The sequence below is a fragment of the Tarenaya hassleriana genome, unplaced genomic scaffold (assembly GCF_000463585.1).
Source record: "Tarenaya hassleriana unplaced genomic scaffold, ASM46358v1 Cleome1, whole genome shotgun sequence".
Lineage (NCBI taxonomy): Eukaryota > Viridiplantae > Streptophyta > Magnoliopsida > Brassicales > Cleomaceae > Tarenaya > Tarenaya hassleriana.
In genome coordinates this window covers 38,294-54,591 of record NW_010960187.1, presented here as the reverse complement: position 1 = coordinate 54,591, position 16,298 = coordinate 38,294, and the positions used below count along the sequence as shown (strand labels likewise).

The 16,298-nt window shown below is 36.7% G+C and overlaps 5 protein-coding genes across 5 annotated transcripts in view; 2 read left to right on the top strand and 3 right to left on the bottom strand.

Moving 5' to 3' along the window:
• Positions 1-1,402, top strand: part of LOC104798326 (UDP-glycosyltransferase 74F2-like) — a 2,147-nt gene extending 745 nt beyond the window's left edge. The window contains exons 2-3 of the mRNA XM_010523951.1: positions 14-447; positions 539-1,402. Coding sequence (XP_010522253.1) covers positions 14-447; positions 539-1,291 — 1,187 coding nt within the window. The 3' untranslated portion in view covers positions 1,292-1,402. The remainder of the gene's footprint in view (positions 1-13; positions 448-538) is intronic.
• A 171-nt stretch (positions 1,403-1,573) lies between these two features.
• LOC104819961 lies at positions 1,574-2,094 on the bottom strand. Its single transcript, XM_010553842.1, has one exon. It carries the CDS (start codon positions 2,009-2,011, stop codon positions 1,712-1,714), a length of 300 nt encoding a protein of 99 aa, XP_010552144.1. The 5' UTR covers positions 2,012-2,094; the 3' UTR covers positions 1,574-1,711.
• A 370-nt stretch (positions 2,095-2,464) lies between these two features.
• On the bottom strand, positions 2,465-4,345 carry LOC109116503 (60S ribosomal protein L2, mitochondrial-like). Its single transcript, XM_019202064.1, has 2 exons — positions 4,186-4,345; positions 2,465-3,123 (listed from the first exon to the last, which is right to left on the bottom strand). Exons 1-2 carry the CDS (start codon positions 4,265-4,267, stop codon positions 2,603-2,605), a joined length of 603 nt encoding a protein of 200 aa, XP_019057609.1. The 5' UTR covers positions 4,268-4,345; the 3' UTR covers positions 2,465-2,602.
• An 8,351-nt stretch (positions 4,346-12,696) lies between these two features.
• On the top strand, positions 12,697-14,889 carry LOC104798325 (polygalacturonase-like). The gene is made up of 4 exons (XM_010532004.2): positions 12,697-13,225; positions 13,549-13,838; positions 13,948-14,176; positions 14,411-14,889. Exons 1-4 carry the CDS (start codon positions 12,770-12,772, stop codon positions 14,627-14,629), a joined length of 1,194 nt encoding a protein of 397 aa, XP_010530306.1. The 5' UTR covers positions 12,697-12,769; the 3' UTR covers positions 14,630-14,889.
• Positions 14,890-15,419: 530 nt separating this feature from the next.
• On the bottom strand, positions 15,420-16,298 carry LOC104824133 (B3 domain-containing protein At3g25182-like). The gene is made up of 2 exons (XM_010556110.1): positions 15,681-16,298; positions 15,420-15,533 (listed from the first exon to the last, which is right to left on the bottom strand). Exons 1-2 carry the CDS (start codon positions 16,296-16,298, stop codon positions 15,420-15,422), a joined length of 732 nt encoding a protein of 243 aa, XP_010554412.1.

The window sequence follows — 16,298 nt, the reverse complement described above, 5'->3', positions numbered from 1 at the left end:
TTGGAAACCATCCCCGACGGCTACGACAGCGGCGGTTTCATGGCCGCCGAAAACATCCACGACTATCTCCACCGCCTCCGTTCCGTCGGAACCGAAACCCTAGCCCAACTCATCAGAAAACACCAGAGTTCCGACAACCCCATCACCTGTCTTGTCTACGACCCTTTCTTGCCCTGGGCTTTTGAAGTCGGCAGAGAATTCGGTTTGACCGTCGCCCCTTTTTTCACTCAGTCTTGCGCTGTTAACTATGTATATTACCTCGCCCATCAAGGCAAGCTGCGGCTTCCCATTGATGGGTTGAGCTTCCTTGAGCAACAAGATATCCCTTCGTTTATTTCTGTTCCTGGGTCTTACCCTGCCTACTTCGAGATGGTTCTGCATCAGTTTTCCAACTTCCATAAAGCTGATTTTGTCCTCTTTAATGTCTTTCAAAAACTGGAAGTTGAGGTACACTTAGTACATGATGAACTTCAGTCTGTTTGATGATGTTGCTCAGATGCACTAATAACTCTGTTCTGACTTTCTGTTTGCACTTCAGGAGACGGAGTTGATGTCTAAAGTCTGTCCAGTCATGACAGTGGGCCCAACCGTGCCGTCCATGTACCTAGACCGACGTATCGAAACCGATAACAACTACGATCTGATGCTATTCGACATGAAAGACTCGGAGTTCTGCACCGAATGGCTGAACGAGAAACCACAAGGGTCGGTTGTGTATGTGGCCTTTGGAAGCATGGCCGACCTTAGCAGAGCACAAATGGAGGAGCTTGCTTGGTCTCTAAGCAACTTCAGTTTCTTGTGGGTTGTCAGAGGTTCAGAGGAGGCAAAGCTACCGTCTGGTTTCTTACAGACAGTGGACAGAGACAAGAGCTTGGTCGTGAAGTGGAGTCCTCAGCTTGAGGTGTTATCAAACAGAGCAATCGGATGTTTTGTAACTCACTGTGGATGGAACTCGACAATGGAGGCATTGAGTTTGGGGGTTCCATTGGTGGCGATGCCACAATGGACGGACCAACCCACGAACGCAAAGTACATAGAAGATGTGTGGAAGGTTGGGGTTCGTGTGAAGGAAGATGAAGAGAGTGGGATTGTGAGGAGAGAAGAGATTGAGTTCTGTATAAGACAAGTAATGGAAGGAGAGAAGAGCAGAGAGGTGAAAGAGAATGCAAAGAAATGGAGAGATTTAGCCATGGAAGCTGTCGGAGAAGGAGGCACTTCTGATGTCAATATTCAGACATTGGTTTCAATGGTTAAGTCCTTGAAGCAGAAGCCGAGCCTGCAAGCATCATGAAAATACAAAACTCAACTGAGCTTTATTTTTATGTTTCATGACATATGCGAATCACTTGTAATTAAGTATTTACTGTTTTGATGATTATGAACCCTTTTCAATGCCGTTCTTCTTCATCCTCAGTCCGCTTTATTTATTTCAGATTCGAAGAAGAAAGATACCAAAATCTTCATTCGGACCCAATGTGAATTCCAATTGACTCAGAAAACATAAGCTTTTCGGTCTGGATCCAGACATCATTTCTTGATCTGAACACAGTTTTGTGTTTTCCAGAGACAAAAATCATTCAAGAAACCGCCATATTCAACGTACTCTCAACAAATTTTGTCTCTGCCCAGGAGTACAAATTTACCCATCTAATCTTCACGAATGAAAAACAGAGTTCACAGAATTTTACAAAAGGTGCGGTTTCTGAAACTCTCAGAACACCACTCGAAACTGGGGCGCGTCCTTTCCCTCCGCCGGGAGAATCTCCCACAGGCATGGTTCGAGCTCGTCGGAGACAGGACAGTACCCGGCGAGAGTCACTCTGTCTCCTGTGGCCGCTACGGAGCCGAACTCGAACACCGTCACGCTCTCCGGTCGAGGCACTTCGATGGCTCCGTTCATCCCCGGAGCCGGAGTCTCCGGCTTTGCCGTCTGCTGCTGCTGCTTCTCGGGCTTCGAAGTTTCGGTCTGCGCCGGCTTCGGGCTTCCCCTGAACCACGACAGAATCCCCATCGATGCTCGATTGGTTCCTGCAGAAATCTCGGAGATGATAATTAGGGTTTTTGCTCTTACCCTTTCCAGCTCCACCACTTCGGGTGTAATTTTATCACTGCCCAGCCCTTGCTTTTCTGCTGGTATGGGCTTTTGGGCTGGGCTTTTATTTCATCCCGTATATAATACACGGAAACGGAGAGAGTATATTCAATACCGTGTAGATGATAGGAATAGAAATTGAGATTCAGCAATTTGGTTAATAACCAAAAAACTAAATGGGAGACATCTAACCTAAATTGAAACAAATATGATATAAATTACGAAATTGAAACAAATATGATATGAATTACGAATAGTTATGATTCTTTTAAAAATCGAATAAATCAAATCCAAAGTGTAGCAAATACAAAAATAATGAAAAAAATCCAAAATTTATTTGAAAAATTAGTATTTATCTATGGAAAAATCCAAAATCAAAGAAAGCTACTTGTTTAACCTGATTCCAAAACGAAAGAGATGCAAAGTCTTGTTTACTTGGATCACCACTTTAACAGCAGAAGCGGATACAAAGGGGCAGAAGCAGTAAAAACGAAGAACAAATACAAACGTCTACTTCTTCTTCTTCTTGAGCCGGGCGGTTTTGTAGCCTCCTTTGCACGGCTTTCCCCACGGCGAGACTGACGTCCTCCCCCTGCAACCACTACTCTTGCTTTTCCCCTCACCTCCTCCATGGGGATGGTCCACTGGGTTCATCGCCACTCCTCGAACAGTTGGTCTCCGCCCTAGCCACCTGCTCTGCCCGGCTTTCCTCAGCTTCTTAGCTCCATGGCCAGGGTTTGAAACTGTCCCTATTGTGGCCCGGCATTTGGAATCAATCCATTTCTCGTTGCCCGATGGCAGTTTTATCAAGCACCTCCCCGATGCTGGTTCCTTGAGGATTTTGGCGTTGGTTCCAGCGGCTCGGACCAGCTTCCCGCCCTGCCCCGGGTTCACCTCGATGTTGTGGATGATTGTCCCAATCCGCATCATTCCCAAGGGCATGCAACTTCCTATCATTGAGTTGATGTCCATGTGGAGCATCTCCCGTTTCATGTTCTCGATCAAGGATTGGTTTTGTGCATTGGCCACATCTGCAACAGATAAGTAAAGAGAGAGCCTGTAAAACTCACCGAGCAAGGACATGGATCGATTTACAGCAAAGCTAAGTTCTATACATATAAACACCTTTCTCAATTAAATTCCGGCATGTAAACTTACACAAGAGCTAGATCCTGGTCAGTGGTCACAGATGTTAGGCCAGTCTATACTTATACGGGACAAGTAAAACTACTTTTCAGACAGAAAACAATTTTCCTTTAAAAACCCCACTTCTCTTCCATGATCCTACCAAATGAGTTTCACCAAAGGATTTCAGACACGAAATAAAACCCTCTATTGGCATCTAGTTCCCTTTTCCAATATCATTTCTTCAAGGCACACTCGAGTATTATGAACATTTGCAAGCTGGATGAACAGGTTTTTGAAGCTTAAAACCCCCATCCTTAAGAAGAAACAATGCCGATATCGGGAAAAAGAACCAGACTAAGTCACTAGCTCAATTCATCAAAGATACAGCCATCTGGACCACCAAAGTCGCATTTGTGAAGTAATTACATGAATCGATCCCTAGCAAAAGTTCATCAATCAAATAACGAGCTCCTTGCTTCATCTCAAATATTCGTCAAATTGTCGGTTTAAAATACTCCTGAGCTCAAAATTGTTGGAACAGAGCCTGATTCAAGTCCTAGACGAGAGCAGTTATGTATGTGTGTCAGTTATATTGTTGCCTGTTTTTAAACTGTCAGTTTAACTGCAGCTGTGCAGTTATATGTGTTGATACAAGTATTGTCGAAGTTTATGTATTGCGAATGCAGAAACCTTTGATCAATTTCGGTAACATATCAGAGAAGTTGTTTCTGTGTTCTGTATTCCGAGTTTCCAGAATCCGATTTCGCATCGAATCAAGAGAGAACTTGTTCGAATCTCTGTTGCCAGTGTGTGCAGATTACGAAAATTCCTATCTCCGGATAGCAGTCAGAAGACTTGGAACGGAATCTAGCGATTTCCCATTGCTCGATCATTTTTTTCCCGAGAGCCAAACAGGAAATCCAGAGTAAAATCAACAGATCGAGAGAAGACTAAGGAGTACATACCCGTGGAGAAATTGCGAAAAACTGGACGGATAACACTCTTGAACAAAGCAGAAGAAGCAGCTCGAGCTCTACAAAGCGCCATGAGTGAGGCTTTCTCCCCCTCGTGTTTCAACAGGATGGCAACAAAACCCTAGGAATTTCCTGAAGCTTGAGTTCGAAAATGACGCCGTTTTAAAAATAGATCTCTCTTTTCGTTTCAATTTACCCTTGTATTTTACAATATCTTCGGTTTCAGCCCATAACTTGAAACCGTCTTCTTTACTGTGACTTAACATAAGAAAACCCTAAAGATACTAAAAACCCATAATCATATCTCCTTGGCGAGCTCTCTCGCGGGGCTGGAAGGCGTAGGGTGAAATTCCGGGATGGCAAACGGCTCCCATGTAGCGGTGAATAGATGCTTCTACAGTAATTTATCATCTGCATGATTATTATTCTCTCCTAAATCGGTCTCTTATGAAGAAACCAAGGATAATGCAATTTGGCAGGCTGCAATGTCGGATGAGCTGACTGCAGTGAAAAGGAATGAAACGTGGTTCGGGTCGGGCTGGACCGTATTTGACCCGATTAATATTAATATTATTACGTACAGATTCACATATTCAATCATATATATATATATATATATTCATAGTTAAAATATACAATAATTCGGATAGAAAAAATATAAAAATTTATATAATATAGAGAATTATAAAATAAAATAAAAAATTACATAGTACTAAATAATTTAAAATTTAACGTTTAATAACCAATATATTCAAAATTATAATAATAAATTTCAAGTAATAATTCGGATTAAAAAATATAATACTTTAAAAAAATTATTACTGCATAAATTTAAAGAATTCGAATTTTAATTCATTTTAAATCAAAATATATACTATTAAATTTTGTTATCGAATTTTTATTTTTTAGTTATCACGAATATATATTAATCCCTCCGTTTCAGATTAATTGTAGTTTTAGGATTTTTCACATTTTTTAAGAAAATAGAGAAAAAGACACATATAACCTTATTTAATGATAAAAATAATGTTATCACTAATAATTTATTGGAATTTGGGAGGGATAAAATTGGAAACTATTGTAAAAAACTATCTTGGAAATGTAGAATGACAAATATTTCGAAACATGGAAAATAAACTAAAACTACAAATATTTTGAAACGGAGGGAGTAAAAAATTTGTATTTTGTATTTTGATTATCTATGATTTATATTTTTTTATAAATAATTATTTTTTCAAATATCTAAATTAGAAACCCGATCTGAAATCGAAACCGAAAAAAGTCCATAAGATCGGAATTCAAACCTAACGTTTTAGATCCAATCATATTTAGGGCCCGACCAATCTGACCCGTAAATTTTCAAGATTATGTCGGGTTCGGACCGGCCGAGCATTACAACCTCCATCCCTGAAACTAAAATATCATTTAATATGATTAATTAACTGAATAACTAAAATATCATTAGAACCGTTTGGTATATACCAAAGATTCTTCTCCATGTGACGATTGGATCTCTTTGCTCGTATTTATGTGTGTACGTTTTCTTTTATAGAGAAAATAAATCAATAATGATTACCGTTTGATTATAGTTAGTTAATTAATTATTATAGTATTATTACTTAGTTTTCCACAGAGGCTCAAAAGGTTTGGTACTTGTTGCCTAAGGTGATTAATGTTCATAATCTTAATTAACTTTATACTTTCGGCGGATTATCAGCACTCTAAGATTTGGCTCGGACCCCAATTCCTTGAGATACTTTAGATATAAGTTAAATTACCCTAAATTCATCTAATTAATGTTCATAATTTTAATTGACGAATCATGTGGTTATAACTTATAAGCCTATGTTGGCTATCAGTTTTTGTATATAGGTCAACCACTAAATCACGTGCTCTCTCTCTCTCTCTCTCTCTCTCTCTCTCTCACACACACACAAACACAGACTAACAACATCATGTATGTATACGAATATGTATATATATAATATAGGTATATACATGTGTGATTACGAAGGAGGAGCATGAACTCAACATACATGCCAGGCTTGTGTCAAGGCTTTAATTACACGTTAATTCGATCAGGGTTGTATGCCTGATCCATACATTGCGGCCAATCATTTTATGCATAAACGCATCATCATTAGTGTGTGCAAACATCACATCGCATTTTATGGTCAAAGCCATGTGAGCCCTCAACATCCAAAAACAATATCCAACTGTGAAAACACATACATACATACATACATACATACATACATACATACATACATATATACATACATACATACATACATACATACATACATACATACATACATACATACATACATACATACATACATACATACATACATACATACATACATACATACATACATACATACATACATACATACATACATACATACATACATACATACATACATACATACATACATACATACATACATACATACATACATACATACATACATACATACATACATACATACATACATACGTACGTACGTACGACGTACGTACATACATACATATATACATACATAATGTAATACAAGAGCCGTACACATTATAGTATACTTTTGGTCCTACAAATTAAGCAATACAATTAATGATTTTTATTGGTCACATGGGTATCGGATATAAGGATCATAAGATATACTTAAAAAGTGGACAATTTAAACTTTTTATTAATTAAATCACAAGCTCTAATCCTATATTATATATTGCAAAGGCAAGCATGCATGCATGCATATATTTTGTTTGTATGTATGTTATAGATTGTTCTTCTAAGTTAAGTATTGAACGCAAATATCGAACATGCAATATTAATGCGGCGGATCTTGATCGATCCCTCCATTTTTCCCATTGACCTTTATTGATCAATTAGCCAAATATAAAATTCAATTAGCTAACTCGTTAATACGCCATCATCATATCTAATTTCACCATTAACACGTTAATCAAGTGCATGAACTTGGCTATGACGAGACTTAAGTAAATGTACGACTTAAGAAAACATTCCTGTACACACTGCGCTCCTTATACGTACCCTCACCAAAATTTATGTTGACATACTGTATTATATTATATTATCCATTATCCATATTAATTACTGTGATTAAAATAGTCGAACATGTAAAAGTTCATTACAAGCCATGCATTCAATAACTGTACAAGGTATAAAATTCTTTATTTAAATTGAATTAATTATAGTTTTGATGCTATTTCTTCTCCGCTTTCTGCTCCACTTATCACGTTTCTTTCCCATGTTACTCCATATGGTCCATATATGTGTGTAACATACATATCTATATATATATCACATTTTTTCTTCAAGACATATACGTTGTCTTATGTTTCTTTTTTAGATACTACATGTGTATAGGTATCTGAGTAAAATATATTATTAGAAATAATCAATATTTTATTGAATATAATAATAATTATCAGAAAATAATCAATATTTATTTTATTATATTGTAGTAATTATTAGATACTAAATGTATACTTTTTTTTCATAAAAACATATTAAAATTGATAATATGATAGAAGCTACGTTGCTAACATTGAAAAACGGGACGGCCAAAGTGGAAAGACTTTACGTATTTGTGTCATTTGGTAACGAAATTTTAGTGTCAAGCAACCACATTTCCATGCAATGTACGTACGTAATACATGTATATTTTTTTGTATTTTGATGCAAATTAAAGTGCGTACGTACACTCAAGTATACTGTTTTGACCATTGTAAATTTCACTACCTTCTCTTTTAATCCTCCTAGATTTCTTTTTCAAACTTCCAAACTTTGTATTATACATTTATATTTCATGACCATTTGTTCGTATTAATATATGTATATATAGTGTTCGAATCATAATATCATTAGTGCTCCTAAAAGAAAATTATATTGGATAAATGCGCAACAGTAATTATAATTTAATACCACAAAAATGTTTTCATCAATTTTTTTTATCAAATATAATACATTAACCTCGACGGCGGCGAAGATGATTAGCGTCTAATTTCGACGTTCCTTTTTCTATGAATCTTGGATCAAATACATAATTATATACACATATACATGGGCGGGCTTACATGTTTATATATAGGTCAGATGCAACCCCGTTCATTTAATTAAAATATATAATTTCTTTATAAAGTTTATAAAATTTTGAATAAAATTAATAAATACCCCGTCGTAAAATTAAGTTTACCCTATAATAAAAATTAAGCTTGTTCCTGACCTGATTATAAGTTTTTATGGGTCTGCATATGTATACACTAATTTCAATAAAAGATCAACAAAAGCAATAAGGTAAATGAATGTGGGATTCGCCAACCAAACATGCAAATTGTTAACGTACGTACAGATGCTGATTCGATAATAATCTTAGATTTTATTTTTCCCAACAAAGAGTTTGATGGAGCGAACTAATACCGCGTTTTATTTATTTTGTATTTTGTATTTTACATTCCATAGAATTAATTTTTTTAATGACTATATGGAGACCATATTTATTGCCATTATGATATGGAAAATGCAGCAACCAATGTAATACAAGAGCCAAAAGGGTTATTTGGGTAAAAACCCCAAATTTTAGAAGCCCGATCTGAAATCGAAACCGAAAAAAATCCATAAGATCGGAATTCAAACCTAACGTTTTAGATCCAATCATATTTCGGGCCCGACCAATCTGACCCGTAAATTTTCAAGATTATGTCGGGTTCGGACCGGCCGAGCATTACCCTACTTTCGGTCGTCTCCAATTTCTCGTCAATTAGTGTCATGGTACATTGGAATATATAAGACGGATTTGTATTTGACAAAGTTTGGATTTATTCTAGTTTTAGAAAACAAAAGTCTATAATTTTTAGAAACGGAGCACTGAAATTTTTCGACGATTCTATATATTAATATTAAAAAATATATATTTCCTCCATTTCTTAATAGATGACCTTTAAAAGGATATATCTTGTTATTCAATAGATGTCGTTTCAGATTTTTAGGTGCTTTTTAAAAAAAAATCCAATTTTACCCTTGATTTTAATGATCCGATTTGACTACAATATTACTGAGAAATAATTTAATGAGGATATATATAACTTTTTTTTATAGATTTTTAAAAAGTGTGAACGTCAATTATTCAGAGGAGTAGAAAAGATTATTATATAGATATTATTACAAGGGCATTAAACATGGAATTGAGGATTATTTGGTCCAACTTCCGTCCCTGAAACTAAAATATCATTTAATATGATTAATTAACTGAATAACTAAAATATCATTAGAACCGTTTGGTATATATCAAGGATTCTTCTCCATGCGATTGGACCCCTTTGCTCATATTTATTTGTGTACGTTTTCTTTTATAGAGAAAATAAATCAATAATGATTACCGTTTGATTATAGTTAGTTAATTAATTATTATAGTATTATTACTTAGTTTTCCACAGAGGCTCAAAAGGTTTGGTACTTGTTGCCTAAGGTAAGGTGATTAATGTTCATAATCTTAATTAACTTTATACTTTCGGCGGATTATCAGCACTCTAAGATTTGGCTCGGACCCCAATTCCTCAAGATACTTTAGATATAAGTTAAATTACCCTAAATTCATCTAATTAATGTTCATAATCTTAATTAACGAATCATGTGGTTATAACTTATAAGCCTATGTTGGCTATCAGTTTTTGTATATAGGTCAACCACTAAATCACGTGCTCTCTCTCTCTCACACACACACAGACTAACAACATCATGTATATATACGAATATGTATATATATAATATAGGTATATATATGTGTGATTATGAAGGAGAAGCATGAACTCAACATACATGCCAGGCTTGTGTCAAGGCTTTAATTACACGTTAATTCGATCAGGGTTGTACGCCTGATCCATACAATGCGGCCAATCATTTTATGCATAAACGCATCATCATTAGTGTGTGCAAACATCACATCGCATTTTATGGTCAAAGCCATGTGAGCCCTCATCAACATCCAAAAACAATATCCAACTGTGAAAACACATACATACATACATACATACATACATACATACATACATACATACATACATACATACATACATACATACATACATAATGTAATACAAGAGCCGTACACATGTATACTTTTGGTCCTACATATTAAGCAATACAATTAATGATTTTTATTGGTCACATGGGTATCGGATATAAGGATCATAAGATATAAAAAGTGGACAATTTAAACTTCTTATTAATTAAATCACAAGCTCTAATCCTATATTATATGTATATTGCAAAAGCATGCATGCATGCATATTTGTTTGTATGTATGTTATAGATTGTTCTTCTAAGTTAAGTATTGAACGAAAATATCGAACATGCAATATTAATGCGGCGGATCTTGATCGATCCCTCCATTTTTCCCATTGACCTTTATTGATCAATTAACCAAATATAAAATTCAATTAGCTAACTCGTTAATACGCCATCATCATATCTAATTTCACCATTAACACGTTAATCAAGTGCATGAACTTGGCTATGACGAGACTAAGTAAATGTACGACTTAACAAAACATTCGTGTACACACTGCGCTCCTTATACGTACCCTCACCAAAATTTATGTTGACATACTGTATTATATTATATTATGTTATATTATCCATTATCCATATTAATTACTGTGATTAAAATAGTCGAACATGTAAAAGTTCATTACAAGCCATGCATTCAATAACTGTACAAGGTATAAAATTCTTTATTTAAATTGAATTAATTATAGTTTTGATGCTATTTCTTCTCCGCTTTCTGCTCCACTTATCACGTTTCTTTCCCATGTTACTCCATATGGTCCATATATGTGTGTAACATACATATCTATATATATATCACATTTTTTCTTCAAGACATATACGTTGTCTTATGTTTCTTTTTTAGATACTACATGTGTATAGGTATCTGAGTAAAATATATTATTAGAAATAATCAATATTTTATTGAATATAATAATAATTATCAGAAAATAATCAATATTTATTTTATTATATTGTAGTAATTATTAGATACTAAATGTATACTTTTTTTTCATAAAAACATATTAAAATTGATAATATGATAGAAGCTACGTTGCTAACATTGAAAAACGGGACGGCCAAAGTGGAAAGACTTTACGTATTTGTGTCATTTGGTAACGAAATTTTAGTGTCAAGCAACCACATTTCCATGCAATGTACGTACGTAATACATGTATATTTTTTTGTATTTTGATGCAAAAGTGCGTACGTACACTCAAGTATACTGTTTTGGCCATTGTAAATTTCACTACCTTCTCTTTTAATCCTCCTAGATTTCTTTTTCAAACTTCCAAACTTTGTATTATACATTTATATTTCATGACCATTTGTTCGTATTAATATATGTATATATAGTGTTCGAATCATAATATCATTAGTGCTCCTAAAAGAAAATTATATTGGATAAATGCGCAACAGTAATTATAATTTAATACCACAAAAATGTTTTCATCAATTTTTTTTTATCAAATATAATACATTAACCTCGACGGCGGCGAAAATGATTAACGTCTAATTTCGACGTTCCTTTCTCTATGAATCTTGGATCAAATACATAATTATATACACATATACATGGGCGGGCTTACATGTTTATATATAGGTCAGATGCAACCCCGTCATTTAATTAAAATATATAATTCCTTTATAACGTTTATAAAATTTTGAATAAAATTAATAAATACCCCGTCGTAAAATTAAGTTTACCCTATAATAAAAATTAAGCTTGTTCCTGATTATAAGTTTTTATGGGTATGCATATGTATACACGAATTTCAATAAAAGATCAACAAAAGCAATAAGGCAAATGAATGTGGGATTCGTCAACCAAACATGCAAATTGTTAACGTACGTACAGATGCTGATTTGATAATAATCTTAGATTTCATTTTTCCCGACAAAGAGTTTGATGCAGCGAACTAATACTGCATTTTATTTATTTTTTATTTTGTATTTTATATTCTATAGAATTATTTTTTTAATGACTATATGGAGACCATAGTTATTGCCATTATGATATGGAAAATGCAACAGCCAATGTAATTCTATAAGAAACTAGACGATATAATTGAAGAGGATTGAGGTTTGAATATGTATGATTTGTGCATGTGATGATGATAATTAGATGAACATAATTGCGATTAACCAATCAATACACTCTTCATGTCAACCCCTATAATGTTTTTGGAATTTAAAAACATTTCATGCATAATTCTTAGTTCGTACGTAAGGCCGAAGGTGACTTTATGTTCATGCCAAATCCATTAACTTATAATATTACGCAGGGAATTTATTATTTATACAATAAATTAACCAATAAAATAAAACATTAAGAAAATATTCCACAATAACCACCACACAAAACATTATAAATAACCTCCATAACTGCATCGATTGTCTCTCACCAGACCACCACCACTCCACTCTCTCTCTCTCTCTCTCTCTCTCTCTCTCTCCCCGCATACAAAACGTACACCAAAAAGACAAACCTAAAAAAAGAAAAACACAATGACTTCCACTATTCATCCCAACAAAACATGGCTTGTATTCATCTTCTTCTTCATCATTTTCTTGGTCTCCACCTCGTGTTCAGCTCAAACCTACAATGTCTTGTCTTACGGAGCCAAACCCGACGGCATAACCGACTCGACAAAAGCCTTCATGCAGGCGTGGGCCAACGCATGCGGCTCGGCTCGACCCGTAACCATTGTCGTTCCCAAGGGCCGGTTCATGCTACGAAGTGTAGTCTTCGACGGCTCAAAATGCAAGACCAAGCCAATCACCGTTAGAATAGACGGAACTCTGGTGGCTCCGTCGGATTATCGGGTCATCGGAAACGCTGACTATTGGATATTCTTCCAGCATGTTGACGGCGTCTCCGTCCACGGCGGAGTTCTCGACGCTCAGGGAGCTGGTCTCTGGGCTTGCAAAAGTTCGGGCAAGAACTGCCCGAGTGGCGCCACGGTACGTTTCCCAATTGCCCTTTTCATCTTTTTTAACCTTTCGATGGTCCAAATCTTGATCAATTTAATTAATTAATTAATTCAGAAAATACGTACTTTCCAAGGGACTTCATCGTATGAAAAAAGATTAGATTTTTGTGACACCCTTTCCTGACTTACGAAGCTATAAGTTGACCGCTTGATCTGAGCCCAAAAAGATGTCACATGGACTATACTATCATCAGTGCCTTTTATACACGTTAGTCAAAGAGTATATGGCATTTATATATCTAAATATGACGATTAATTAATGGGGGTAATGTGTTTTGGGCATGTGATCATCAGACCATAGGGTTTCAGAGCTCAAGCAACATCGTCGTCTCCGGACTAACGTCTCTGAACAGTCAGATGTTCCACGTAGTCATCAATGGATGCCGAAACGTAAAGATACAAGGCACGAAAATCTTGGCGGCCGGAAACAGCCCCAACACGGACGGAATCCACGTCCAATCATCCTCCACTGTCACCATCCTCAACTCCAAGATCGCCACGGGCGACGATTGCGTGTCCATCGGCCCCGGTTCCAACGGCCTATGGATCGAAAACATTGCATGTGGACCCGGCCACGGAATTAGGTACGTATGTACGTTCCTATACTAAATGTCCAAAGACTCCAGACCCAAAAAAGGAAGAAACTTTTCACAGAAATGGTTATATTGTTTTGAATGTTTGATTCTTAATTAGCATTGGGAGCTTGGGGAAGGACGAGGTGGAGGAAGGGGTACAAAACGTGACTGTGAAAACGGCAACGTTTATGGGAACGGAGAACGGGGTGAGGATAAAGTCATGGGCTAGGCCTAGTACCGGATTCGCCAGTAACGTCCGTTTCATGCATTGTGTTATGAACAACGTTCAAAACCCCATCGTCATCGATCAAAACTACTGCCCTCGCAACGAGAATTGCCCCAGCCAGGTACACACACGGATATATATATATATATATCAACAATCTAAAACTTAGATAGTTCAACCGGTGAAATAACGTTTGTGTCATTCTAAATTCGAATCTTAAATTTGGGGAGGATGCGTATATATATTCCAAATCACATAACTGATATCCGACCCCGAAATTAGTCTTACTTTTGGTTCAGGATACTCAAGTATCCCAACAAATTTTAGAGATTCACATGCTTTGATCGAATTACAGGCTTCCGGGGTGAAAATCAGCGACGTGACGTTTATGGATATACATGGAACATCGACGACAGAGGTGGGTGTAAAACTTGATTGTAGCCCTAAGAAGCCGTGTACGGGCATCCAGCTTCAAGACGTGAAGCTAACGTACCGGAACAAACCGGCCGTAGCATCTTGCAGTCATGCTGGCGGGACTGAGGCCGGTTTTCTCCAACCAGACAGTTGCCTTTGATGTTCCATAACATGTTTTTTTAGTAGTACAAATCAAAGAAGTAAATGTAATGTATGGGAATTTGGGAGATTTTCAAAGGTTGTAAATAACTCCGGAACAGATGGGGGAGAGGGCATGCAAGAGCCTGTGGCGGTTATAGGCCCAATGGGCCTTGAGCCTGGTCTTGCATTTAGTTTGAGCAGCCCGATATAGAGCAACCCTAGGTGTGTTCTTGGTTATTAAGATTTTATTAGTAATTATCTCCCTTTTTTTTACATTTTATAATGAGAATCTATATACGAACATTAAAACCCCCCGCAATCTGCACACATAAAATTCATAACACACCCATTTAATACACAAATTACACATAACATATGATGATGGACACAACCTCTAGCATGTGATCAAGTTTATGAAAAGAAGTTATGAAGAACCTTTATTACAATACTCCCTCCGTTTTTATAAAACTTGACGTCTTTAAGAAAATTGAGAAAAAAATCTCATATACCTTTCACTTATACAAAGCTTGCCATTATCATTAATAATCTATTGTAATAAAGATAAAATTGAAAATTATTTTAAAAAATTGCCTACAAAATATAAAAATAGTTTAAAACGTTAATTATCTTAAGATAACAAAACCTATGTACTTTTTTTTTAATTATTCCACGAGATGGTCATAAACGACATTCAACTATGAATCCGTCACATTTAAACCTTATACATTCACTCTAATCATGTTCGTCCCTCGGTAAGCACACAAAACTGTAAAGCAAACTTATTAATATATATATATATCCCCTTCCCTTCAGTTTATGATAAAGACAGCGAGATAGAGCTTTCCTTGAACCCTAAAAGACCAGAGCTGGAGCACTTCCCCTTCCATGAACCCGTTTGCTTCGACAACCTTGTTCCACTTCTTCTGCAACGAGTAATTGGCAGTGAACTCTCCCCCCTCCTCCTCCTTCTCCACCTTCTGCTTCTTCGTTTTCCTCTTCTTCTTCTTCTTCTTCTCCATGTTCCATCTCTTCAAAGCCAAACTCCACGTCGTGGACGTTGAATCTATCACCTCCACCTTGAACCCAGCGTAAGCCTTCCTCCTGTTCTCTTCGTACCGTTGGTCCATCCATCTACGCTCCTCCTCCGTCAAGAAATCTTCATCCACGATTGCGGTGAAAGGTATCAAGAGGCGGGAAAGGCCTCTGTTGACGTCGCTGGCAGTGAGCGTCTTCTCCGTTACCAACCTCGCATCCTGCCCCTTCATCCTCTGCATGGCGTCTGCTATCCAAGCCGGCGTTTCTCTCACCGGATGAAGAGAAGAAGAAGAAGAAGAAGAGGGGCTGTCGTCATTCTCCACCGGGATCTCTTCTTCCACGGATCTTACCCTCTTCCGTTTGTTGGCGCTGTTCCTGTCTTCTTCTTCGTCGTCATCGTTCACCGCCATGGGATTGGAGAGAGAAGAAGGAGAAGTGTCTGGTCGGATTATAAGGTTAGCGAAGTCGGTGCGTCTTCTCCGGGAGCTTCTCCTTCCGGTGGGGACGTAGCACTTCCAGATGCGGTCGAAACGTAGCGTTCGCAGTCCGTCGGATTTCTGGTCCATCGTGGCAGCAGCGTTCGCCAAAAGCAGCAACCGGAACTCCATGACTGCCAAATCCACCAAAGCCTCGAACTTTCCACCGTTCGCCAT

What these genes read in the sequence shown, in the direction of transcription:
- LOC104798325 (XM_010532004.2), top strand. Translation starts at nt 12,770, where the DNA reads ATGACTTCCACTATTCATCCCAACAAAACATGGCTTGTATTCATCTTC. An exon ending in ACTGCCCGAGTGGCGCCACG is followed by an intron (nt 13,226 to 13,548) that starts GTACGTTTCCCA and finishes TGTGATCATCAG; the next exon opens with ACCATAGGGTTTCAGAGCTC. An exon ending in ACGAGAATTGCCCCAGCCAG is followed by an intron (nt 14,177 to 14,410) that starts GTACACACACGG and finishes ATCGAATTACAG; the next exon opens with GCTTCCGGGGTGAAAATCAG.
- LOC104819961 (XM_010553842.1), bottom strand. Translation starts at nt 2,011, where the DNA reads ATGGGGATTCTGTCGTGGTTCAGGGGAAGCCCGAAGCCGGCGCAGACC.
- LOC104824133 (XM_010556110.1), bottom strand. Translation starts at nt 16,298, where the DNA reads ATGGCGAACGGTGGAAAGTTCGAGGCTTTGGTGGATTTGGCAGTCATG. An exon ending in ACGCTGGGTTCAAGGTGGAG is followed by an intron (nt 15,534 to 15,680) that starts GTGATAGATTCA and finishes TACTCGTTGCAG; the next exon opens with AAGAAGTGGAACAAGGTTGT.
- LOC109116503 (XM_019202064.1), bottom strand. Translation starts at nt 4,267, where the DNA reads ATGGCGCTTTGTAGAGCTCGAGCTGCTTCTTCTGCTTTGTTCAAGAGT. An exon ending in TTTTCGCAATTTCTCCACGG is followed by an intron (nt 3,124 to 4,185) that starts GTATGTACTCCT and finishes TATCTGTTGCAG; the next exon opens with ATGTGGCCAATGCACAAAAC.